Raw genomic sequence first — 26,472 nt, 5'->3', positions numbered from 1 at the left:
TCCCTGGGAAGCAAAAGAATACCCAGCCCCATCCTACAGTGGACAAGAGTGTATCCCCACACGGTGGCTGCAGAATCCTAGAGGGAGCAAGAGTTTAGGGGTTCTTGTCTGTTGCTGACAGCTGTTGGGTTCAAGAGTGTTTGTCATACTCCCACTTGGGTTAGGGCTCCCCTGGTGGCCTAGCCAGTAAGGAATCCACCTGCAGTGCAGGAGACCTGGCCTCAATCCCGTGGTCAGGAAGATCCCGTGGGGAAGAGAAGGGCAACCCACTCCACTGTTCTTGCTTGGAAAATCCCATGGACAGAGGAACCTGGTGAGCTGCAGATCATAAGATCACAAAGAGTCAGACGTGACCAAGCGACTTAAGCATACATGCATGCATGCAGCTTGGGTTTAAAAAAAAAAATACTTGCCTACCTCCAATTGTCTGCCCAACTCTATGAATTCGTTTATCATTTAGCACCTGCTTGTTGAGTGCCTGAAAGGAGAATAGTAATAGGGACAGTAGGGGGCAAGAGAGATGGAGGCTTTGCCTTCATAGGCCTGTCATTCTAGCAGGGAAGGTAGTGAATTTGATCAGCAAGTACAAAAAGCTTTCATGAGAAAAGGACCGTGGGAGAACAGATTGGAGATAGGGTCAATACCAACTCTGTATGTCTCTTTGGGGAGCTTTGAGGCAATCCACGGGGTTTGTTCCTTGGAGAAGTCTTTTCCTCTCTCCTTGAGCCTGAAAAACAGTCCAGAGCACAGAAGCGAGTAAACTTAGCTGATACTTTTGCTCAGCCAGCCGAGTGGTTGTATGTTTGTACTGTTTCTGTTGTCCCAGGCAGGGGTCCCGTGAGTCGCACCCCTCCGGAGCAGACGCCGACCTCTGTCAGTGGTCAGGGGCCAGCCAACCCCGGACCCTCAGACTGTAACCATGCTGTAGTGTGTGTAAACATCCTACACTCTCAGCTGTGAGCTCGAGGTGGCTGGGAGAGGGTTGTTTACTCCTTCTGCCATGGAAAACGTCTGCTGAAGAAGGAACAGGCTCTTCACCCAGCAGGTCGGCCAGAATGCGACCTCCCTAGTCAGCCAAGGCAGCACCCCAGTGGAGAGCTGTCCCTCAGGCTCCCTGGGTTGCGCTTCCGTGGCTAAGTACCACCAAACCAAATATAATTCTGGATAGACACGGCCTTAGTGACCACCGAGCTCTCGACATGCTGTGAAAAGCTGGGCTCTTGCCTACCAACGTTCTTAGTCCTGACATTTGCTTCTGAAATTCCAACCCAGAAAAAGCCCTGTGTCCCTTTCCCCTGCGCTTTCCCTCCGGAGGTGGTGGGGGAATGAAATAAGGAGAGTGCTGCCTATTTGGGAGATTGGGAGCCAGCCTGAGTGTTTGGGGTGCTTGCAATTAGCACTGTTCTCAGATCACAGGCCTTGACAGCATTTACTGACAAGCACAGCTAGCGCGTGGTTTTTAGTTACGGTAATTATTTGCCCATTTGCAACTCATCACGCAATGGGTGATTACTCTGTACTTCAGAAAATTGGCTGTACGTTTGTTTTGTGAAGCCTATGGAATCTGTTATTTTTAGTTTGATTTAGCACAACTGGTCTCTTCAAATTCCACTTTCCCTTGGCTTCAAATGTGGAGAACTCAGCATTCAGCAGGCAACTGCGCAGAGCCCGTTTGGGGGAAGAATGGAAATTCACTGCGGCGGCTGCTGAGTCGGTTCTTTTCCTCTTACCTGCCTCTCCTTCTGCCCCACAGGAGGAGGTGCGCCAGTCTGTGACTCCTGCCGAGCCCGTTCAGTACTACTTCACGCTGGCTCAGCAGCCTACTGCCGTTCAAGTCCAGGGGCAGCAGCAAGGCCAGCAGACCACCAGCTCCACAACCACCATCCAGCCTGGGCAGATCATCATTGCACAGCCTCAGCAGGGCCAGGTCTGTGAGCGGCCAAGGGTGCCGTCCCAGCAAGACAGCGCCCCTTAGGTTTGGGATGGGCAAAGTGGGGCTGGGGCAGATGGACAGTCAGATCATTGTAGAGCACTGGGTTTGGATTCTTGAGACCTAGACTTGCCCCCAGACTCGGCCGCTGAGGTCATGTGTCACCTAGTCTCTCTGGACCCTGGCATCCTCATGGGTCAAATGAGGAAGGTGCAGTGAACAGGACATTCTCTGGGGTCCCTAAAACATTTTAGGAGGAAAAAAGTCTCTTTGATGCCTTCTTGAAGATAGTAACATCTTCGTAAAAGGTCTTTCAAGTGGACTCCATGCCTGCTGTCTGCGTCTCCCCACCAGTATGGGAATTTGTATCTTTAAGGGGGCAATCAGGCATCATTGCCAGCTTGCATACATTTCCTCTCCTTTTCCTCATCATTTCTGTCTCCCACCGGATGTGTCCAGTGACCTTCTCTTTTTATAACAGTAATCAGAAGATTCCTTCTCTCTCTGATAATATTGTTGTGAAAGCAGTTAATATCCACATTGTTGGGGATCATGAAAGGCTAAAGAGAGCTATGTTTCCTGAGCCCCGACTCCACATTCCCTATCAGTCATTAATTTGTTTATCCATCAGACGTTGAGTGTCCTCTTAGCTAAAGTCCAATGCTATGTTGAGGATACAAGCGTGAATAAACCAGGCCCTATTTTTAGGAATTAAGAATCTAGTTGGGGCTACAGATACTTACAGATTACACCACTTGCCATGTGGGAAGTGTAAGATATTCTTAGCATTGTGTAGAGGGTGTCATGGGAGTGCTTCACAAGGGGTACCTGACACAGATGTGAGGGAGGTGGTAGCAGAGAATGTCGGAGGAAAGTTCTCTGACAGGAATAATGTGAGTCTTAGAGGGAATAATGGGAATGAATCAAGTAAAGGGGGGAAGGAGGGCTTTCCCAGGAGAGGGCACAGCATGAGCAAAGGTGGAGAGAAACAGCATAGGGGGTGGTCGGAGGGGAGGGTACAGCCAGCACAGGGGAGCGTCTAGGCAGGTTGAAAAGATAGGCAGAGGATACACCCTAAACAGCCATGTGTGTTCTGTTAAGGAGCTGGGTCTGCCTGAAGAAAAAACACTGGGACAGAGCTAAGTTTAAATTATTATGGTTTTAGAATGTATTCCCTGCTCACTTTTTTATCCATAATTTGGAAGTTTATGGAGTGCTTGCTCTTTGCGAGGCACAGTGCTGGGCAGGAGGGGTTTAAAGATGACCACATCTCAGTCCCTGCCTCAAGGCATCCGCTGCAGCATGATGCCTCAGGGACCTTCTTTGTGCCTCCGCAGTGGTGAGCGCTTTGCCTGCCTAAGGCTTTATCCTGGTACAGGCTAGCTTCAAGGGAGTCTGCCAAGAGCTGGCCCTGATTGGCTAATCATTCTGAAAAGCTCATGACTATGGTGCCCCGACTGCAGGGCACGCTGTATGTGATTTGACATCTGCCAGGCTAACATGAGCCCTCATTTTCCTGAAATGATTTAGAAGTACCTTGGAAATCCTCTTGGGAAAATTGAGCTGGTAGGACAGTGATGAGTTGGCAGTATGCATTTCTTTTTTTTTTAAGTCAGCGAGAATTTCATCTGCCTCTTCTCTGCCACCCTGGACTTGCTCAGCTTGGAGCTGATAAGGCTTGTGAGGGTGGTGACTTGGTTCCTCCCAGCATCTCCCAGCTCTTGTTCCGCTGTCTGACTGGTTCAGGAAGGCCTTGTGGCTGCGCTCTGTCACACTTCCCTAGGCCTGTAGGAGTGGCTCTTTCAAGTTGAGCTCAGATACCTTTGTAGGACCGATAACGTATTAAAATTGGGAGGAAAGTACATTTTGGTCAAGTGAATCCTGTGTTTCCTGTCATAAAATTGGAAACATTTTTGGAGGTTTGGGGAGCAGGCTGAGTTGGAGATCGTGGTGTCAGAATGGGAAATGTTTCCTGTTGACCTGGCCCACTGCCTGCACGCATTACCCTCTGTCATCTTTCTCCCTACCCTCCGACAGTTTGTAGTCATTTCTCCTTACCTAGAATCCCTTGAGTCCCATCTACAGTTCCCAGAACACCTTCCCCTTCCCTGGTAACATTACTGCAGAGTAGACCTGTGCGGTCAGAATGTAAGAGCAATAGGGATAGCAACATCGATTAAAGACCAGGATTCATTAAGACTCTCAGAGTCGTCTTGAGGAGGTGGTTCTTGGTTTCAAGTGGGGAGACATCATACCCAGAGTGAAGGCTTGGGCTGGAGGTGTAGTTAAAGGCTCTACTTGCACCACCACCAGATGAGCAACTTACGCTGGGATCTGTAAAGGTCACATCTTTACTGCTGTAAAGGGGAGATTTAAAGAAATAACTGACCCTCTCGACAGTTTGAATCCACTGTTTCTCAAAGGAGCAAGTTTCGTTGGGTTGGATAATCCCCTAAGTGTGTGAGACACAGAATCTTTGTATACATTAGACAGAAATTCCTTAAATCTGAGATTCCTATTTCTAGAAAGTTAAAATTCTTGCTAAATTCTGTTAAAGTGTTACTTGCATAGCCTCAATTAAGATCCAGGTCTTAACAGTGTCCAGGTCTTAAGGGCGTTTGCCTCTCCTGTGGGAAGCCATGCTGTGATCTGGAGCAGCCAGCTGGCCAACGTGGGCTGGAATCACTCTCTGACTAAGTGGGGGTGACAGCCGGTGTGCCCTTTATGTTTTTTCCAGTGCCTTGCATGCCGAGGAAGCAGCCCAGGGTCCTAAACTGACCCCACTTCCCATTTGGTTTGCCCTCCAAACTCACCTGCTCCAGGCTTGACTTCAGCCAAGCCTCGGGCGAATTATCATATGATAGTTGCTTTTAATTCTTTTTTACCACACGTGCCTTTCTGTCACTGGTGGGGCTGTGAAAAGTTGCAACATTTGAAGCATAGAAAGAGGTATTGGGGTTGAGGCAAATACTTTGCACCCTGAGCCAAACATTCCATTCGGCTTTCCTGTCTTTTACTTTGGAGAATGATTTTATCAGTGCTCTGCGTGTGGTGTGCGTAGTCCCAGGGGACTCTGTAGGCTGAGTATTGTTGGTGTTGAGATGAGGTCAGGCATTCAGGAGGGCTTTGCTCCTGGTTAACTGCTCAGCATTAACCCCTTGGTAGGCCTGATGGCTCTGGGCTATAACGCAGTCAGCTTTTTCATGACTCTTCCTTCCAGACGACACCTGTGACCATGCAAGTTGGAGAAGGTCAGCAGGTGCAGATTGTCCAGGCCCAGCCACAAGGTCAAGCCCAGCAGGCCCAGAGTGGCACTGGACAGACCATGCAGGTGATGCAGCAGATCATCACGAACACAGGGGAGATCCAGCAGATCCCGGTAAGCCCTGCCCTGCCTTCAGGTCTGTGTGGTGCTGTGCGCAACAGTATCAACCAGAACAATCTGATTGATCAATAGTATCAATAGTATCAACAGTAACAATCAGAAATAGTTAAAGATTTTAATACACACACACACACACGCACGCACGCACGCACGCACACTTTGTTGTAAACCTGTATTTCCATTACCCTAGACCACAGCTGGCTTCACTGTGTACTCCCTGCTTTCCTTTAATCCAGGTTCAGACTCACCACTATGGGGCAGCTCCTCTATAGAGTTCCCCTCCCACCGCAAAGAGGTCATTGTAGCCACTATTCCCTGCCAAGGCCCAAAGGCCCTGTGAGGCAGTCCTGTCTTGATTTGCAGAGAATAAGAGGGAGGTGTATAGAAAAGGCCATAAATACACTTGTTGCATATTCATGAGTCAGTTCCCAGTGGAGCCTGCAACAAAGTGTATTTTTGGCTTTCATTTAATTTATCTATTGCTTCACTGTGGACTGCTACTTCCTATGTGCCTTGAGGGATTTCATTTCTTATATTTGTTGGCTTTTTCACTTGTACTTGTTTTTTTATTTAAGAAAAAAAATGAAACAAGTCCTTGTCGTAGCATGTGCCACCTATTCATTGGTCAGTTTGCCACAAAAAATGTGGAAAATGCATGACATAGAGCAGGTCTGTTCCTGCCTCTCACCTTTCCTATTGTTAATGAAATGTAGGCAGATACAGAACCTCACTTGGTCTTGGCTAACCACTTCCTCTTTGAAGGAAGCTTGAAAAGTATCCTTAGCTCTGTTTTGGGGACTGCTCTTCTTAATTAACAGAGTAATAGGCCAAGAGAAAGCTGAGGAAAGGGGGGTATGTGCATCACTATCTCTTTCTTTGTCATCTCTCTCTCTCTTTCTCCCAGACCCTTCCTTCTTACATGGGGTGGGGTTGGGGCGGGGTGACCACATACACCCAGAAGCACCTATCGATTTCAGATTCCTTACAGCCACCAACCCATGACTTCTCTCATAAATGGTTCTCATTTTTGCATGTGAGAGCACCAAAATAAGATCATCTAAGCCAGAGTAGACTTCCCACTTTGTGGTAACTTTAACTTGAGTCTTTTAAAGACTTGGGGGCACAGAAGACTTGTTGCAGAATTTAGGACTTAGTCTTCGCTGTATGCTTCCATAGGAGTCTACATTTGTAGACTTACCAGAGTGCTAGTATCAGTGGTAACTTTCAGGAAGGAAACTATGCTCCTCTTTAGAAAGCCCAGGGAGTGGGCTTCTTTGCTTTGTCACTGTTCAGTTGCTAAGTTATGTCCAACTCTTTGTGATCTCATGAACTGTAGCACACCAGGCTTCCCTGTTCTTCACTATCTCCCAGAGTTTGCTCAAACTCATGTCCATTGAGTCAGTGATGCCATCCAACCATCTCATCTTCTCTTGCCCCCTTCTGCCCTCAGTCTTTCCCAGCGTCAGGGTCTTTTCCAGTGAGTCGGCTCTTCTCATTAGGTGGCCAGAGTGTTGGAGCTTCAGCTTCAGCATCATTCCTTCCAGTGAATATTCAGGGTTGATTTCCATCCAGTGGGGTGGGCTTCTTTGCTGTAGTTAATGTTAAAAGGGTGTGAGGGTCCCCAGGATTATCCCTGTGGAAGAGGACTGAAGAGCAGAGCATCCCCAGATATCTAAGCCCAAGCCTAAAAGAAGAGCTTGCTTCTAAGAACTGCTCAGAACTGTTTGACTCACAAGTTTGCAGTCCCATTTGAGTTTCTGCAAAGTGCTCTTCCCAGCTGGGAAATGTGAAATCCCCATGGCTGGCAGTGTACTTCCCTACTCCTGGGACCAGACTTCTTGCGGTCTTCCATCCCTTGTCCCTGGCGGGAGTTCTGGAGACTCCTGGGACCGACCACCACCAGTCTCGGCATGTGAGGTTTCCCAAGCCTCCACACAGCTATCTTCCTCCTCATAAGCAACTTAACGTTGGCCTGGAAGCTGCACTGTGGGATGTGGTGGGGGGTTAGGCTTGGCATCACAACTTCCTGGCAACTCTTCTCGGCAAGTTCTCAGGAGAGAAATGACGGCAGGTCACAATATCTTGCCCTGTCTCCCTTAAACCAGACTCTTAGTGGGTTTAGATTTTGTGTCCCTCCATCTTGCTTTAGACAATTCTGGAATGTTCTACCAGGAACTTCAGTGTTCCTCTTTTCTTGGTTAAATGTTCCTCTTTTCTTGGTTCAGTGTTTATCTTTTCTTGATGGTTCAAATCCTCTTTGAAGCTGAAGTTTCAGAGAAGCAGTTTGATTTAACACTGTGCAGGAGCTTCATCTATCAGCATTTTACTCATGTAAGTAAAAGCCCGTAAAATGAAGTTAACTCTTGAAGGCAAGAAGAAAATTTTCTCCAGGACAAAGGGGCATGACTTGTCTATTACCCTCAAGAAGCTCACCCTTAAAAGAAAAGCAGGTCAGGCAGCTTTTTTTCTGGAGTGTGGTGTCTAGGCCCCCAGATGGAGGGAAACCATATCTGCCGGTTTTCCTGGAGCCTCTTTCATCCCTCATATCCTAAGCGTGACTGTCCATAGTCTTCCTTTGCCGACTGTTTTCTCTGCTGAGCCACAGTTCCCCTCGCACTGTAGCTGCCTTGATCCTCTCCTCATTCTCATGCTCAAAGCACTAATACCGTCATGGTATGCTGGAGCATTAAGAGCCTGAGTTAAGGCTTTTAGCATGCAATTAAATGCAGCATGTGGTATTATTGTATTATCTGAGACTTAATCGTAAGCCTGAGGGACTCTAAGGGCATTTTTGTAACTTTAGTTTCCCATGATGGGGTATTCTGTGAAAGGTTTATTGATTCAGCTTCCCCTTGGGAGGTGTTTGGCCAGAGGCTAGTGCTGAATACCAGGGATCCTTAAAAGTCCCACAGACCTGCATTGGTCCTGGCTCTTGGGGACAGAGATAGTAAAGCGGGCCAGCTTTCTCTTCCAAGGTGTGCAGCATGGGGCTGGGTAGTTCTCGGGCTGGGGTCCTGAGTGATGACCATCTGCTCTGGGTTCCTGGTGGACGGATCAGCCATGCTGGGAACTGGGGTAGCGAAGGGTGGAGATGGAGGAGAGAGAGGCCCACACTTAAGGTACGAGCATTCCAATAATGTCAAGACAGTTGGGCATAAACTCCTAGCATGAACTGTGAGCAGACAGCTAAGAGCCAGTGAATACTGAGGGTCCAGCCGTGCTGTTCTCACATGTATGACAGAATCCTCTGGGAATTTCCCCCAGATCCATTCAAGGAACATGCTCTTTTGTGTGACTTACGGGGTTGGGATGTTATGGTTTTGCTTGTTTTGGTCTCTGTTAAAAAGGAGCTTTTCAGAGTTGGCTTCTTTGGAGAGGTGGTGGGTGGTGGGTAGGGGACAATCACTATTTCTTGTCATGAAAAGTTTGCCTCTTCAAGGTTGCATTCAGTCTCCTGTGGTCTGCTTGTCTCTGCCCCTGCCATAGGTGCAGCTGAATGCCGGCCAGCTGCAGTATATCCGCTTAGCCCAGCCTGTATCAGGCACCCAAGTTGTACAGGGACAGATCCAGACGCTTGCCACCAATGCTCAACAGGTATGTCCCCCAGAGATGCAGGGCTGAGTTGGGGGCCAGCAGGAGCTGGCTTCTGACTGGAAAGGAGGGCTCAGCACACAACTCTCTGGCCACCTCATCTTCAGCAAGAGCCACCTCCACATTCTGCACGTGTGCTCTGTATCCCAAGGGACAGATGGGGTTTATCAAAGGATTGGATTCAAAGTGTGTCTCTTACTGCCTTGTTCTTGACGGACAAGGAAACACAAGGCTGAGGAAGTCTCAGGATACCTGAGGAAAGCCTGATGTGTATAAATGCGCAGGTCTGACTGAAGGAGGCATTTTCACAGGCTGCCTCACCATCAGGCTCAGTTTCCATCTTTAAACCTGAATGACTGTTGTGTCCTGGCATCTTCTGTGCCCTTTGGGAAGCTACTTAGATTTTTTTCTCCCCACCTTCTTGTGCACCCCTAACCAGAGACTGCCCCCTCCTCTCCCCTCATGCCCCAAGATATTGAATGCTGTGAGCCACAGGTGCTGAGGGGGCCACCTCCCTGGGCGTGGGGATTGGGGGTGTGGGCATTATTTGCAACATGAATGCTGGACGGGGAGGCATTGTTAATCAATTCTTTTGCCTCAGACTCAAAAAAGCAGTGATCGTTTAAGAGCTGGACACGTCTGGCCCACTTGCATTTCTAGCGATGTATCTATTGACAGTGGTGACAGAGCTGAGTTTGTAGAGCAGGTCTCCAAAGATCTCATTGGGGAAAATATGAGGAATGAGTGCCGGGCTTCTGAGTTCCATGTCTCTGGGATGGTTAAAGGGCCTACTCCAAATCCATCCTTCCTTGGCTTGCTCACTGACAAGGAATCAGATCTCAAGACTGCTCCACTCTTTAGTGTACCCGCCCCCTTTAAACCTGTAAGATTCTAGCCTAGGATCCAGAAACTTTCTGTGGCACAGGATGGGAAGAAATGAGAAGGAAGAGTTCTTGGTTCCCCAGAGGTCAATTTTGGGACCAGGAACTAAAGCCAGAAAGTGGGGAGAGTTGGGTGTTACAGAGAGAAGGAAAGAAGCAGGAAGAGGCACCTGAGGACAGTCAAGAGTCTTCATAACAAACCGATTGACAGACTGTAATTGTAACAGTCTGACACTTAGTAGGTGCTCAGTGAATGTTTGCTGACTGACTGTTGAATAAATTATATGTAAATGGAATTTAAAAGTAAATGGAACTCTGTTCAACTGATGTGAAGGGCAGTCCTGCTGGCCACAGGAAACAATGAAAACCTCATCTGTGAGGTATATTTTCCATTTGTCTCAGGATCACTCATTTATTCTGCAGGTATTTCTTCAGTACTTACTTTGCACTGGGAGATGGAAAGACAAAACTTAACTCCTGCCCTCGTGGGAGGAGAAAGATCCAAAACAAAGAACAGTAGTTAGGAAACCCTTTCACACCTGTCCCCTTATTGTTCTCGCAGCCCCATGGGTAGGCCTGATGGGTTGTTTTTGGCCATTGTGAGGACACTCGAGAAGACAGTCCTTACCTTGCAGGGAGGCTGTGATGATTCCAGGAGAAGGTACACAGAAAGCATTAGCTAGTCAAATGTTCCATAGATAACATACACACACAAACATTCTTCAGTCTTTTTTCTAGTCTACCAAGCTGTCTCCAGCAGCTGGCATTAGATGAGGCAGTTCTCCATATCAGTAAATTTCTTTTAAAATGTATTTAAAATGCCCACATAAGATTTTAAGTACATGTGACAAATGGTTTCCTTACTGCCCCCCCACCCCCACCCTTGGCCCAGAGGGTTGCGTGTGGCCTGTCTCGGAAAAAGTACTTCATAGGTTTGCCACAAGGGCTTCCAGGGCCAAGGCCACCTGCTTGCCAGGGTGTTTCATATTCCACTGAGATAACCTGGGTGATACGGGTTTGGTTTGGAGCCCACCAACCACTCACCACTTTGCCCAGTGTTTTGCAGTCTGCCATCACAGGTTGAAAGACAGACTCTTAGGGTTTCTGCCTAAACTGTAAATGTTGTGCCCTGTCCTGTCAGCATCTAGGAGCTAGGTGGTTTTGTTTAGACTTGAGCCTCAGGAAGACCTTATAGTGAGGGGTGGTTTGGGGTGGGGGTGGGGTTTGTGTGGACGCTAAGAGAGATGGTTGCGGGCATGTCTGTGGTGCCAGCTCTGAGTAGCCGTCAGCGCTCGGGGCAGAGGTGGGGGAGGGAGCCTTGCTTTCCTGCTACTCGTCCAGCCCCTGTGCCATGCCAGGCCTTGTTCAGGCACCTCGTATGCACTGTCCATTCGATCTTCACGACCCTCTCTGGGCTGGTGGGCTGGTGGACTGATGGACCAAACCCTGCGGCTCATCTGCCTCCTTTGCCTTCTTGATTCCTACAGATCACACAGACAGAGGTCCAGCAAGGACAGCAGCAGTTCAGCCAGTTCACGGATGGACAGGTAGGACACCAGCCAAGGCAGGCGCAGAGGAGGAGGAGTTGTTGGAGGGTAACAGGTGCTTTCTGTGGGTTTGGTGCGTGGGGGAGCTTTCCCATCATCTTTTCACAGTCAGTGGACTGAAGTTGTTAAAAACAAGTCTTGCTTGTCCTCTAGGTTTAGAGACTTGTGGAAGTTTAAAATAACCCTAGACTTTATATAGCCCCCGTGCCCATTTTACAGATGAGTAAACTGAGCCCTTGAAGTGGGAAGTGCCTTGTCTGTGCTTGCTTGGCTGTTCATTGCAGAACCAGAACTAGCGTGCAGGTCTCCAGTCTCCTTTAAGAATAGCTTTGCTCTAAGCTGTGCTTTTTTTAATCTCATGGATTAGTTGAAATGCAGAGAATGTGTGACCTCTCAGCTCTCTCGGTGCCTGGAATTCAGTAATTCTAAACCCATGTGAGGAAGGAATCTTCCATTTTCCCTCTGCCTTTCCTTCCGTGCTTTGGCCCCAGAGACCCCTGAGGACATGGTAGGATGACATGCGTAAGCCTATGTTCTCTGCTGCCCAGAAAGGGGAGGAGCTGGCATCAGGACACAGCTCTGGCTTCTGCCAGCACCAGATGCTAGGCTCACACGCCAGGTCTCCTGTGTCAGGGGGGTCTTAGCTTTGGGGTTTCTGTGGAAACACCTGAGAAGTTGTGTCCAGTTGACCCTAACCTTTCTTGGTGGCTCCGTGAGCATCTTCTCCACCCCTCGCAGGTCTTAGCTGTAGGAAGCGACTAATCCCAGGTGACCTGCCTGCCCATCAGGGCCAGTGCAGGGGCCTCAGCCTGAACCAGACACTCTAAGGAAAAAGAGGGGATAAACCCTACTGTCCCTGCCAGTGAGGATTACCAAGAGTTGGGGAAATGATGACTTCCAGGCTGCTGGTACAGTGGTTCAGGTTGCTTGTGTTTGTCACAGAGGAACAGCGTGCAGCAAGCTCGAGGCTCTGAGCTAACGGGAGAGGCAGAGCCCAGAGAAGTGAAAGCCACAGGAAATGCAACCCCCCGCACCTCCTCCCTGCCCACCACACAGCCCCCCCTCCCACTGGGCTGGTGCCTCCTGGGTCTGCTGCTCCCAGCCCCAGCAGACTGCCACTTCCTCTCCTCCCTCAGACGCCTTGCAGTGGGTAGTGGTTGAGGTATCCAGGGCCCCCAGCCAACTCGAGGCCCATAGGGAGCTGCATGCCCCTCTCCCTGGGGTGACCTCACTCTCTCCTCTCCACTCCTCACAGCAGCTCTACCAGATCCAGCAAGTCACCATGCCTGCCGGCCAGGACCTCGCCCAGCCCATGTTCATCCAGTCAGCCAACCAGCCCTCCGACGGGCAGGCCCCCCAGGTGACCGGCGACTGAGGGCCTGAGCTGGCAAGGCCAAGGACACCCAACACAATTTTTGCCATACAGCCCCAGGCAATGGGCACCGCCTCCCTCCCCAGAGGACCCCGCCGACCTTCGCGCCTCCTGCAGGCTAGGACACTGGTGCACAACGCCCCATGCCTGGGGGCCGAGATTCTCCAACAGAAAGATGCAATATTTTTTATTTCCTTTTTTCTCATTTTTTTTTCTCCAAGGAATCAGTATTTCAATATGTTGAGCTGTGTGTCCAATGCTATGAAATGAAAATATTAAATAACATATTTATGGCATTTTCTCAAAGAGTGTGGTTAAGAAGTATTTCTTTTGTTTTACTTTTCTGGGCTCTTACCGCCACTACTTTTAGGAGCAGATCTCCCCAGGGGTGTGTGTAGTCTCCCGACTCTCAGAACAGCCGCTGCCCCAGGATTCGCCACCTTGTTCTGCCCTCAGGTGAAGTTGGGTGATGTGTGTAGCTTCCTTTCCACTAGTGCTGTTCTCCCTGGGCCCTGCTCCTGCCCCAGAGCCCTGTGGATTTGCCTCCAGAGGCCGTGGGACCATGCCCTGCATTTACAAGACTCATTTGCCGTGGAGAGTGGATGGTTTCATTCCCAAACCCTTCTCTTCCAGGGACCCAAGGAGACTAGAACTTTGTGCATACCACTCCCCCCCCCCCCCCGCCCCCATTTTCAACTTTATTTTTAAATGCGTTAAAAATTGTGCTAGTCTCCTTTGCTGCATGGACTTCAAACTGCATGAAATGCAATAAATCTCATTTTAGATAATTTGGAGTCTGGGTTTCTGTGTCTGAGGACATTCATGGAACCCTTTGCTTGGGGTTGCCTGCCTGCCTGCCTCCTGGACTATGTGTGGCACATGGTCTAGGTTCAGCCTGTGTCCTTCTTGGCTGAGGGTCAAGAGAGCATTGCTCATGGAGGAAGTTCTCTATCCTTCAAGCAAGGCCTTGAGTAAGTCCCTCCACTCCGGCTTTGGCACATGCTGGCACTCTGAGCTGCCTGCTATGGCCATGCCCATTACCAAAGGCCTGGCATCTGCCATGGAGGGCAGCCCAGGCCCCTTGTCAGCCAGCAGGTCAGAAGGCATCTACAGCCAGGACTTGCTTCCTATTAATTGAAGTAGGGAGCATAGAAGGAGCATCCTACTTCTTCACTGACCACAGAGGCCAGTGGTGAGCCATCTTCCTTACCTTCACCCTGCCATTTACAGCTAGAATGAGGCCTGATGTCATGGGAAGAGAAGAGGACTGGGTGCCAGGAAAGGAGCTCATGTTTTCTCAGACAGCAATATGTCATAAAACCTTGGGCAACTTCTTTCTGGGACTTTCTTAAGGGGTAGAGGCCGGGCTAGGAAGAGGCTTTAATAGATGATTTCAAGTCTGACCCTAATGCCTGTATAATTCCCTCACCAATATCCCCCATTGTCAACTGTGGTAAGCTCTTAGACATCTATTTCGTTTTCAGTTATTTACCTAAATGGACCTGACCTTACTCCACAAGAAAAGATGGTATGTCTTACACTGAAAACATACACAGTGAAATAATAAATCATGACAGTTATGAGGACTTATCATTGAGCAGGAAATCTGAATCACTGAAAACAAGAACCAATGTTCTGGTTGCAATGATGTAGACAGAGTTTTTAAAATGAGGTTTCCACCCAGATCTGAAAGAGACACGTGTACCCCAATGTTCATCGCAGCACTGTTAATAGCCAGGACATGGAAGCAACCTAGATGCCCATCAGCAGACGAATGGATAACGAAGCTGTGGTACATATACACCATGGAATATTACTCAGCCATTAAAAAGAATTCATTTGAATCAGTTCTAATGAGATGGATGAAACTGGAGTCCATTATACAGAGTGAAGTAAGCCAGAAAGATAAAGACCAATACAGTATACTAACGCATATATATGGAATTTAAAAAGATGGTAACGATAACCCTATATGCAAAACAGAAAAAGAGACACAGATGTACAGAACAGACTTCTGGACTCTGTGGGAGAAGGCAAGGGTGGGATGTTCAGAGAGAACAGCATTGAAACAAGTATACTATCAAGGGTGAAACATCACCAGCCCAGGTTGGATGCATGAGACAGGTGCTCAGGGCTGGTGCACTGGGAAGACCCAGAGGGATGGGATGGGGAGGGAGGTGGGAGGGGGGATCGGGATGGGGAACACATGTAAATCCATGGCTGATTCATGTCAGTGTATGACAAAAACCACTACAATATTGTAAAGTAATTAGCCTCCAACGAATAAAAATAAATGGAAAAAAACAACAAAAAAACAAAAAAAAAAAATGAGGTTTCACATTTGATCCTGAGCTTCAAGAGAGAGATGCGACCAGGTGAGAGATTCATGCTATAAAAGAAAGAAAACATTCTCTGGCAAAAGCAGATGTTCCTCACTGTAAGGTTTTGGATACATGGTCCCCGTCCGGTGTCATCAAGGCAGACGAAGCAGGTGATTCTGTCACCGTAAGTCAGGTCTGCCCCCTTCATTCTAGCCCTGGACTTGTCTGAAGGGGATTATGTGCCCTTTCCCACCGTCCTGTACCCAAACATGTCTCCGTGAGTCATGCAGGTAACTGACTGAGAGCCTGTGCCCAGCCCCACATGGAAAGGCTGCAGGAGAGGGCTCTTGAGGACGAGGTGCGCCCAGAAGGGATGCTGGGCTCAGAGGAAGGACAGAAGCTCAGCTCTTATTTCCTGGCCAGCCCCTCTGTATTGAGGCCACTGCACTCTCACACCTCGCTGCTCTTCAACTCATTCCCCAAAACCCAGGCATAATTGGAATCTCAGACAAGTGAGTGAGGCCCCATTTTCCCACAAACTTCATTCTTAATTTGGAGATATTTTGATCAGTTGCCTTACTGAGCACGTTCCCTTTAAATTTCCCCGCCAGCAGGGCCCATGCGGGTGTAAACAAACACTTCAGTACAGCCCAAGAGAGCCCCTATCTAATACCCAGCACGATCCCCTTACATCCGGAGCACTCTTAGACATTTTTCCTAGCACTTGCAGCATCTGTCCTCCCAATGATCTTCACAGTGACCCTGCAGGGGAGACAGGAAGAGGGATGGTGATCCCTGTATTATAGATGAAGACTTAGAAGGCCCAGTGAAGTGCAGTGACTTGCCCAAGGTCACTGAAGGAATAGGGTGGAGCTGAAACCAAAACACTGATCTCATGACCCCCTGCATACATGGTTGCTTTCTGGCCAAGGGTGCTGGTGGTGGGTGTGTGTGTGTGTGTGTAAGAAAGAACAAGACTTTACTAAATATGAATGGTCTCATTTTGCTCTGTCTCCCGAAACCCATTGGTGAAGCCTTGAGTATGCATGGAATAAACAGCAATTAGATCTGGTCAGTGGATAGCTGGTAGTTGGGATAACTCCCAGGGGGTGATGCTGGAGACCAGGGACTCCTGGGATTATGAAAAAAAAAAAAAAAAAAGACCACCTGGCCAGCCTCCTTGCTGCTCAATTCTACTGAGGCCACAAGGGGGCAGCAGGTAGCACTCACCCAAGACAAGCAGGTGTCTTGTCCCACACTTTTCCCAACTTGAGACAACTACAGAAACTATGAGGCATGACTGTCCCCTTTCTCAAGGGGTACTAGACCCTTAACTCCCTTTTGGATAAGACCTTTAATTTTTGAAGGGAAGGACCTTCCCAGGGCAACAGTGAGGGCTGGAAACACTATCCTCTCCAGAGTATTACATCCAGGCAGGTGGTTAGATTCTGTTGTTCAGTTGCTTGTATCCAACTCTTTGTGACCCCATGCACTGCAGCATGCCAGGCTTCCCTGTCCTTCACTATCTCCCACAGTTTTCTCAAACTCAAGTCCATTGAGTCGGTGATGCAATCCAACCATCTCATCCTCTGTCGCCCGCTTCTGCCCTCAGTCTTTCCCAGCATCAGGGTCTTTTCCAATGAGTCAGCTCTTTGCATCAGGTGGCCAAAGTATTTGAGCTTCAGCATCAGTCCTTCCAGTAAATATTCAAGGTTGATTTCCTTTAGGATTGACTGGTTTGATCTCCTCACTGTCCCAGGGACTCTGAAGAGTTCTCCAGCACCATAATTCGAAAGCATCAATTCTTCATTGCTCAACCTTCTTTATGGTCAGATTTTAATAATGACTTTTTGACAGCCCTTTCCATCTCCCCATCCTTGTATCTTCTCATTCTTTTCTCCCCTGCACTCTACATTCCTGTCACACCCAAATTACTTGATGTTTCCTGAACTCACCTCCATGTTTTCAGAAATACTGACCCCAGTGGCTGTCCTTTTTTAAAAATGTATTTATTTGTTTATTGGCTGCTCTGAGTCTTTTTTGCTGCACACGGGCTGTCTCTGGTTCAGCGATTGGGGGCTGCTCTAGTTGCAGCGCATGGGCTTCTCATTGTGGTGGCTTCTCTCTTTGCAGAGTGTGGGCTCTAGGGTGCATGGGCTGAGTAGGTGTGCACGGGCTTAGTTGCTCCTCAGCATATGGCATCTTTCCAGACCAGGGATCACACCCTTGCATTGGCAGATGGACTCCTAACCACTGGACCACCAGGGACGTCCCCTGGTTGTCCTTTTACTTCTTTTTCCACTTATTGAACTCCTATACACCCATCAAGGCCCAATTTAAATAACCCTTGCTGAGAAACTTCTAACTCATAGGGCAGAGTTAGCAAAGAGCTCTTTGATGCTCTCATAGCAAACTCTACAGCCTCTATTATCAGTGCTCATACACACAGTCGTTCAACAAATATTTCTTTGGCACTTGCTGTGTTTCAGACATAGTTTGGACATTGTGAAGATATCTGAAAACAAGCCAGATGAGCTTTGTGCTATCATGGAGCTTATATTGGGTTGGGGGCTGGGGGAGAGGAAGGAGTGGGGAGGGGACAACAAACACAAGACCAGTTGGGCTCTGAACAGTCTGTTAGAACTTTCTCGTTTGGGCTGTCTTCTTCACGGATGGTCCTTCTCCAGTTCAGGATGGTCTCTGTGTCTCCAGAGCCCAGCTCAGGGCCTGGCACCGAGAGAATAACTGATGGGTGAGCGAGTGAACACAAACCCTTCCCTGAAAATGGGGCCTCCAACACTGCACACATTTTTCCCTCTGCTCACTGGCTCTCACCATCACTTCACTTGCTGACAGTTTTCTGCTGAGCACTGATGATATGCTAGGCAGAGGTATTCGATGGAGATTATTCTTTTAAGAAAATTTTGTGTAGGAAAATACATCTAAAGCTTGGTATTTAGATGAATTAAATCTCATTTCATCTTCACATCCTCACTAGGAAGATATTCTCATTAGTGAGAAACTGAGGCTCAAAGAGGTTAAGAAATTACCCAAGGGCACCAACTGGTTGAGTGGAGCCAGATGCTCCATGAAGCCTCTCGCCTCAGTGGGCTCAGCCCCACCGGTCATCCCCTCTGATAAGGATTCTTTTCCTACAGAGAATGGGAGTCGCTGCCTCCCAGTTCCTGCGTAGGGACCTAACCTTTATCCCACTGCTCCAGCCATCTATAGGCCTCTGTAAGGTGGCGCTGACCTCCCAGGAGGAGAGGACCCCAGGGTGGAAGGCCTGGCAAGTACCTGGTCACATGAGCAACTTGGGCCTGGCCTCCGCAAGGCCCTCAGAGCCAGACTGGCAGTGGTACCCAGCTTGGGTACTGGGCCACTACCACGAGGGGATAAGAGGACAGCAGGCTGGCATTCAGGAGGGGAGAACCTGAGCTGGGCCCCAGCTGCGCCAGGCTGGGCTGAGGTCCTCAGGCGGGTGGGTGCTGAGCAGAGGTCTGAAATGGACCTCAGCCCCATCAGCTCTTCGGCTCCCAAGCCCTGTGCCCTTCTCTTCCAGCGAAGGTCTACGGGACAGAAGCTTTCTAAAACACTGAATGTATCGAAATGTCTTTATTTTGCCCTTTGTTTAAATGACCGTTTGGCAGTGTGTGGGATTCGAGGTTCACAATTACTTGCCTTCAGCACTCTGAAGGTACTATTCCATTGTCTTTTGGCATCTGTTGTTGCTGATGAGATGCTTATTGTCAAGTCAATTATTGGACCTTTGTAGATAAGCTGTCTTTTCTTTCTGGTGGCCTTTACAATTTCATTAGTATTCTTGTTATTCTACACTTTGGTGACAAGGTGTCTAGATGTAGTTTTGTTTTTAAAGATATCTTACGAGGCAGTCTTGGCCTTTTAAATCTAGAAATTCATGTCTTATTTCTGGAAAGAACCAAGTCACTCTTTCCAGTATCTTTTTCTGGAAGCAATAATATATATGCTAGAGTTTCTCATTCAATTTTGTCTCATTTCTTTCATATGTCTAATTGTTTTATTGTTTTGTGCTTCATTCTGGAGGATTTCTTCAGTTCTAGCTTCTAATTCACTTATTCTCTCTTCAGCCATATTGACTAATCCATCTATTGAATGTTGGTGAATTTAATTCATTTATAAAATTTCTAGATAACTATTCATAACTGCTATGTGTTTCTGTCTGATATCTTCCTGTTATTTTATAGATGTTATTTCTCCCTTTGTCTTCTTAATGATCTTAACTACAGTAAACTTCCTTTCAGATTGTTCCATTATCTCTAGGTCTTTAAATATGAATCCTCCCATGAGAGAGGTGTCTCTCAAGATAGTGTATTTCTTACATGTTGTGGTTTATCCTTGAGATATTTATTTTTAGCACATTTTCCTGACTGTATCTTGGGATTTGGAGGCCACCGTATGATATCCCTTGTGGCTCAGCTGGTAAAGAATCCGCCTGCAATGCAGGAGACCTGGATTCAATCCCTGGGTTAGGAAGATCCCCTGGAGAAGGGAAAAGCTACCCACTCCAGTATTCTGGCCTGTATTCCATGGACTGTATAGTCCACGGGGTTGCAGAGACTCAGATAGGACTGAGTCACTTTCACTCTCACTTTCACTATGATGTTACTGCTCAGCTGTATCTGCCCAAGCCTTGTAGAAGTACACTAACCCCAAACTAGCTCTTATACATGTCTTTTTGGATTTTTGCATGGCATGAATATCAGATCCTAAGTCCATGGGCTTAAGGTATCCTAATCCTATGGGCATTCTTTCTACCCAAAGCCAGGTCAGGTGGCTAACAGGCAGAGATAATTTAGTCCTGTTTATGGCAGGCAGCACTTCCCCAGGCCCAGCATTAAGCAGGGAGTCTGACACTAGTGGGGTCTACAGGTGTACTTCCCACCCCATTGGAATGCTGAATCCCTCCTCGGAGGTACAGCTTCAACTCCTGCTCGCCACTGGAATCTCCTCTCACTTATTGGCCTTAGAGATTTCTCATTCTTGCTTTTAAACGTGGATATATGTTTTCCTTTTTAGTTATCCAGCATTAATCTTGTACATCTACTTCTTTGAGGGGGAGGGACTTTAACAAGGTGTTCCATCAAGTTTGACCAATCGAGTCCTCTCTAGGCCTCCCACCCCCATCACTGAGCCCCTGTTCTCCTCTCTGAACCTCTACGTCTCTCACCCAGTCTCATCCATTTTAAGAGCCCCCTTCCCTGACACTCCATCTGCCATCCTACCATTCATGTCCTCTTCCTCCCTGAATCCTCCTTCAAGTTTCCTGATCATGGGAGAGGAGAGAAGGCAAGCTTTCCCCGCTGCATTCTCAGCAACTCAGAAAGGTCCTTCCACCTCATTTTCCGATGAACTCCACCGTCCCAGGGGCTCTCAGTAAGAACACGGAGCCTGCCCACAGGGCTTCGGGAGTGTTGTCTTCTGCATTGTCTTCCAGGAGTTGGGGTCACGGAGGAAGGATCCTGAAGGCCGAGGAGAAGTAGCACAAGAAGGGATGGCTCTGACCTTCATTCCCACACCCCTTTCTCCCTCAGCGTCTCCTCCTGGTGGGCCCCCCTCCAGCCCTGGGGATCAATGGGGGTTCACTTTCGCTGAGCTCAGCGACACTGCTCCCTCCCCACTTCCCATGGCTCTGAGCTGACTGGCCCAGCAGGCCTGATCTTTCTCTCACTTCCTCCTCCCACTGTCAGTGGAGGTGGATCCCTGGAGGTCAACAGTGTCACCCTGTGAGAACCCCCCATTCCTACTAGAAAGACTTCCCACTAGGAGGAGGGCTGCTAGGAGTGGGGAATTCTCACAGCATCTCCTGGCCCCATCTGAACACACACCTGAAAAACGGTAAGATCGGTGGTTCACATTTGTACAGCTCCCTGCACAGGTGTGACTTTTTCATGTATTGTTGCATTTAGTCCTCCTGATAGCCAGAGAAATTGGGGCAGAGGTGGAGTGCCCAAGGGTACCAGCTAGTCCAAGGGCAGAATCAGGAAGCCCAGGCTTGACCTGTTGTTCAGGGCTCTTTCTACTGCTCCCCACAGCGCCCCCACTGCCAACCTTCTCTAACTCCTCTAGAGAAGTTAGATGCCTCTAACTCCCGTCCTGAGCTCTCTCCTACAGAGCCCCAGGCTCCGCGGCATGCCCAGGCTCAGCCCGTGCCAGGCTCCCTGTTCCCTATCAGGCCGAATCGGACCCTTCAGCCCTGCATCCAGGGTCCCCTGTGTCCCCCTCATCAAGCTTGCTCTTCCTCCCCCATGCTCTGTAAATCCTCCCCTTTCCCACCCCACCTCTCACCTACACACACTCACACACACACACACATTCACTACAGCACAGAGCTATTTACTAGGCAAGACTCTTCACTGAGTCTCAGTCTCCTTGTCTGTAAAATGGGGGTGTTAATAGTATTACCTCAGAGGGCTGCTGGGATGCTGAAATAGACGATACAGGTAAGGCATCCTACACGAAGTTCTGGGCCACCTTCATGCGACCTGCAGGCATTACTTGTTGCACTTCTCAGCACCTCTCCAGGTCCTCCCAACCCCATCCCCAAGAAGGTTCCAACTTTGCCATTGCTAGTGGAGACCATCCCTTATCTGACTTCTAGCAACACTTAGATATATAAGAAAACCCAAATAGTTTCTGGGGTGTGGAGAGAGAAGAGGAGGAGGTCTGGTGGGTGCGACCTTGATCCCCTTCACCCCGACTCAACCCAAACACCTCTGCTTGAATGCTCTTTACACACTAGGGTGCTACCTTAAGATTCTGTCTGTAAAAAGGATTCTATTGTTAAAAAAGCCTTAGGCCCACTGGCTTAAAACCCTCTTCCTGCTCCAGAAAGGAATCTGCACCCTTGGGTTCACCTGAAGTTGTCAGTCAAGGACAGGCTTGAACTTGGCCGCGTAATGAAGATCCCTACCACTTCTAGACCTCAACCTTTTCAGACCTGGGAGTCTCAACTCCTGGCAGAAATAAGTCCTAAAGAACAAAGATTGGGGCATCTGTGGTTCCCCTCAGCACTGATCTCAGTACCCAGGGTACAGTGGGTGGCGCCGGCCAGGAGAGAGAAGAGGTCACAGGCAGTTCTGGATACTGGCTGCGTATCCTTAGGTGAGTCCCCGCACCTCTCTGAGCCTCAGCTTTCTCACATGCAAAGGGCTGCTCTGGTCCCAGCAGAGGCAGGGCCTGGCACAGTCGACGCTCAGCAAACGGGAGCTCTCTCTCTGCCCACCCTTCCTCTCAATCAATACTTGCTCCATTGATGGACGAAAGTGACAATGATGAATTACAGAAGATCCCGGAGCCCCGCCCCTTCTTGTGGACAGATGGGGAACATGAAGCCCAGAGCCAGGCATGGACTCGCCCAGGTGGGACAGTGAGCAAGTCAGGGCAGAGCGGGATGTCTTCTGGGCAGTGTTACCGGGAAGAGATGTGGGGGCTTGGGAGGGGGGGTGAGCTGGAAGGGAGCTGCTGAGGGTGGAGTGAAGGGAGCAGGTGGGAGAGAGGGCGGGAGGAGGGTGGGGAACCACAGCCTGCCCCCCTCCCTCACCTCCAGCAGGGAGGCTGACTGAGCGCCTAAGATAGCTGTGGGCTCAGAAAAGTGTCTTAGTCACTAAAGGCTGCGCTGGGAAAAGGCCCTCCTTCCGGTCATACTCATGTCCTGGAATCCGGATGGGGCAGGAAGGCCACTGGGTGACCCTCAGAGTGGCCACCTGTCCCCTCTGCAGTGGACTGTCTCCTCTGCCTTCTTCACTTTCCCAAGTGTGGGTGAGCACGCGCATGCACACACACATACACACACAAAGCTTTCCTTACACCCTCCCAGAACCATCATCCCCATCCCTCCACTCCTTAGGAAAAGTTCCATGATTCTCCACTTTATTTATCAATATTATTATTTGTCCTTGCCACACTGCGTGTGGGATCTCACTTCCCCAACCAGGGACTGAACCGGGCCATGACAGTAAAAGTCCAAAATCCTAACCACTAGGCCACCAGGAAACTCTCACATGACTCTGCACTTTAAAAAGCGGTGGGCCTGTCCCACTACACGTGCTTCTGCAGGAGACACAGGCCTCTGGGACCCAAGAAATTTCTTCCCGAGATCTAACTTCCATCCCTTTAGCTACACTCACAGTCTCTTTCTTCCTCTTGCTGCCTCTGAGAGGCTCATCTGGAGCTGGAGTTGGGAGAGGATGGGAGACCCTCTCCCGACAGTGAGGGCTCCTCACACATTGGAAGAAAGCCGTGGCATCCAGAGGTGATGCCGCACTTGATGCTCGGCGTTCCCAAAACAGACTCAATTTCAGCTCTTCTGGCTGTTGCTGAAGAAGTGAAGTGAAAGTCGCTCAGTTGTGTCCGACTCTTTGCAACCCTATGGACTATACAGTCCATGGAATTCTCCAGGCCAAAATACTGGAGTGGGTAGTCTTTTCCCTTCTCCAGGGGATCTTCCCAACCCAGGGATCAAACCCAGGCCTCCCACGTTGCAGGTGGATTCTTTACCAGCTGAGCCTCAAGGGAAGCGCACAGAGGAAGGGGTGTTGATGAGGGTGTGTTCAAGTGCCACTTCTGCCACAGAAGAAGAGCCTCAAAAAGACCCCAGGAAACCCCTAGATCCCTTCCAACTGCTTTCCTTCCCACATTTCAAGTCCCCAGACCTTAGTCTTACCCCCAGGGCCCCTGATTGGGGAAGCACAGTCAAGAGGACCCCTAGCAACTGCAAAAGTAGTGCTGCATATCTAAGGGAGGCTAGCTTCAGCTCATGGAGAGAGGAGGGGTTACCCCAGCTTTAGCAGTGCAGCCATAGCTGGGCCCTGGGGTCCAGAAACCTTCCCCAGCTACCAAGGAGGAAGAGGCATAACCTGCCCCTGTGGCACCAGGCTCTGGCCCCAGGTGTACCTGGAGCCAGGGACAGCCAGAGAGATTCAGGTTAGATCCCAAGGCAGCCCCTGTCTTTCAGAGGGAAAAGGGTCACTGTTGGGGAAGGGCTGCAAGCCGACTGCCAAGCCCAGTCAGGGACCCCAGGCCCCTGCAGCCCCCTCCTTGCCCGCCAGCAGCTCTGCCTCTCTCCCTCTCTCTCCTTCCCCCACTGGCGCTCAGCAGATCAATGCTGCCTCTGCTGACAGCTGAGAATCGAGCTCTCCTTCCCGCCCCCTGCGCCGCCCCTCCCGCTCCGCTCAGTCCCCCGAGATCCTCCCGGAGGAACCGGGAAGAGTCTGCCGCGGAAGCGCTTCACCCTGGGGCAGGGCCTGCGGAGGGAGCGGCTGGTGGGGCCCAAGCTTTGGCCGGGGGAAGAGGGGAGGAGGATGGGGACGCACAAACGACCACCGTGGGCGGGACCAAGGGGGCAAACGGGAATGAAAGGGCCTCCCCCAAAGCTAGAGAGTAGGTCAGGCACCAAGAACTTTCCAGCGGGGAAAAGTCTCGCCGTTTTGGGGTGGGATTCTGTGAACCTCTGCGGCGCGGGGGGTGGGTGGGGGGGTCGGTGGGTGGGTGGAGAACCGTCTGGCCTCCGTGCCGGTTCAGAGCTCACCTCCCAGCACCCGTGTGCCCTGAACCGTGCCCTGACTCGGAGGTGAGGCAAGATTGCGCTTCAGACCGGCTTGGCGCGGAGCAGGCCCCTCTGATCCGAGGAGGCTTTGGGGGCAGCGTGGCCTAAGCGGGGCTCTTCCCGCATCCTAAAGAAGGGAAGGACAGAGGTGCGGTGGGTGGGAGGGCAAGCAGACACACCTGAGCCCCACAGTGCTACACGCGCAGGCCGTTCAGGCAGGAGCGCACCCCGCCACACACTGCGCGGGCACACTTAACGCATCTCGCACCACGTGCACGGGGCACAAGCCGACGGGGCACACCTCGGGGCCACCGCCACCCTCAGCGGGCGGGTCCCTGCACACCCGTCCACCGCGTGCCCCCGCCCCGCCCCTCCTGACTCAGCCCCACCACCTCGCGGAGCCACAGCCACCCACTCGACACACAGCGGGCCGGTCTGCACCCACTCGCTCCTAAGCTCCGCGGGACGCGCGTCCCCTCCGCCGCCGGGCAGCGACTCCTCGCTCCGGCGACCACGCCGGAGGCGTCCCGCCTGCCCCCAGCCCAGCCTTCGGGTCTACGCCGCCCCGCGAAGCCCGGGGCGCGGCTCGCACCCGCAGGCCGCCCGGCCCAGGCGCTGCCCCCGGGGGCCGCCGCCACTCGGTCCGGCCCCCGCCCCGACTCGGCGGCCTGCGCGGCGGGGGCGTCCTCCCGCCGCCTCCCCGCGCGTCCCCTCCCTCCGCCCGGCCTCGCCGGCTCGCTCGCTCCCTCCCGATTTGGGAAGGCGGCCTCGGGGCGGGCGGGGGCGGCGGGGGTGGGGCGGGGCGGGGGAGGCTGACATGTGAGCGGCGCGCCGGCGGCAGGTGGAAAGGCGAGCGGCATGGAGCGCGTAATAAGAGAGTTGGAGTCGGAAAGAGCCGCCCCAGTCGCCGGGGAAGCGGGCGGTCAGCGCGGGCTCCGTCGGCCCCCCGACTCCGAGCGCCCGCCCCCGGCCCCGGAGCGGCCCCGGCCCGACCCCTAACCCCCGCCGACCGCGCCCGCCCCGGGCCGCCCCGCCGGCCCCGGGTCCGAGCCATGCGCCGCTGAGCGCCCCGCGCGCGCCCCCGCCCCGGATCGGACCCGGGCCCCGGGCCCCTCCCGCCCGGCGCCGCCCATGGCCGAGGCCCCCCCGCGCCGGCTCGGCCTGGTCCCCCAGCCCGGGGACGCCCCCCGCGCCGAGCTGGTGGCGCTCACGGCGGTTCAGAGCGAGAGGGGCGAGGCGGGCGGGGGCGGCTCCCCGCGTCGCCTGGGCCTCCTGGGCAGCCCCCTGCCGCCGGGCGCACCCCTCCCAGGACCAGGCTCGGGCTCGGGCTCCGCCTGTGGCCAGCGCTCCTCCGCCGCGCACAAGCGCTACCGCCGCCTGCAGAACTGGGTCTACAACGTGCTGGAGAGACCCCGCGGCTGGGCCTTCGTCTACCACGTCTTCATGTGAGTTTGCGACCCCGAGTCCCCGGCCGCGCCCTCGCGCTGCCGCCCCGCGGGGCCCCTGCTGGAGCCTGGGCCCCGGGGGGACGGCCGCCCCGCCCTGGCTCCGCCTCCTGCCCCCCAGCCCCGAGGCCGGCAGACCCTCATCGCTCTGCCCCCAGACCTGAGCCCGATTTCTGATCCCCCTCAGCCTGACCCTAATCCCCGCTCTCCAAGTCCTGACCCTTGCCTGACCTGGCTTCTGACCTCCCCCACCTCAATTCCTTATTTCCATCCTTTCTCCAACCCCTGCCCCTCTGTTCCAGGTACTCCCCACGTCCTGCTTCTTGTCCCCCGTCTCTCTCCAATCTGGAGTCACTGAAGTGTGCCTCCCTTTTCTCTCTTCCTCACTTCTGTCTCCCTGTGTCCCAGACACAG

The 26,472-nt window shown here is 51.4% G+C and overlaps 2 protein-coding genes across 8 annotated transcripts in view; both read left to right on the top strand.

Annotated features, from left to right (window-relative positions):
- Nucleotides 1-13,012, top strand: part of NFYC (nuclear transcription factor Y subunit gamma) — a 62,177-nt gene extending 49,165 nt beyond the window's left edge. For 6 of the 7 annotated variants that reach the window (XM_070468354.1, XM_070468353.1, XM_020886073.2 and 3 more), the window contains exons 6-10: nt 1,754-1,927; nt 5,151-5,309; nt 8,802-8,909; nt 11,275-11,334; nt 12,590-13,012. In XM_070468354.1, the coding sequence (XP_070324455.1) occupies nt 1,754-1,927; nt 5,151-5,309; nt 8,802-8,909; nt 11,275-11,334; nt 12,590-12,709 (621 nt within the window). In that variant the 3' untranslated portion in view covers nt 12,710-13,012. The remainder of the gene's footprint in view (nt 1-1,753; nt 1,928-5,150; nt 5,310-8,801; nt 8,910-11,274; nt 11,335-12,589) is intronic. The other variant, XM_020886070.2, reaches the window with a different exon arrangement.
- An 11,802-nt stretch (nt 13,013-24,814) lies between these two features.
- KCNQ4 (potassium voltage-gated channel subfamily Q member 4) overlaps nt 24,815-26,472 on the top strand; it is a 56,944-nt gene continuing 55,286 nt past the window's right edge. Inside the window, exon 1 of the mRNA XM_020914750.2 lies at nt 24,815-26,058. Coding sequence (XP_020770409.1) covers nt 25,745-26,058 — 314 coding nt within the window. The 5' untranslated portion in view covers nt 24,815-25,744. The remainder of the gene's footprint in view (nt 26,059-26,472) is intronic.

Source organism: Odocoileus virginianus, chromosome 5 (genome assembly GCF_023699985.2).
Source record: "Odocoileus virginianus isolate 20LAN1187 ecotype Illinois chromosome 5, Ovbor_1.2, whole genome shotgun sequence".
NCBI classification, from domain to species: Eukaryota; Metazoa; Chordata; class Mammalia; order Artiodactyla; family Cervidae; genus Odocoileus; species Odocoileus virginianus.
This window is presented reverse-complemented; position numbering and strand designations above follow the sequence as displayed.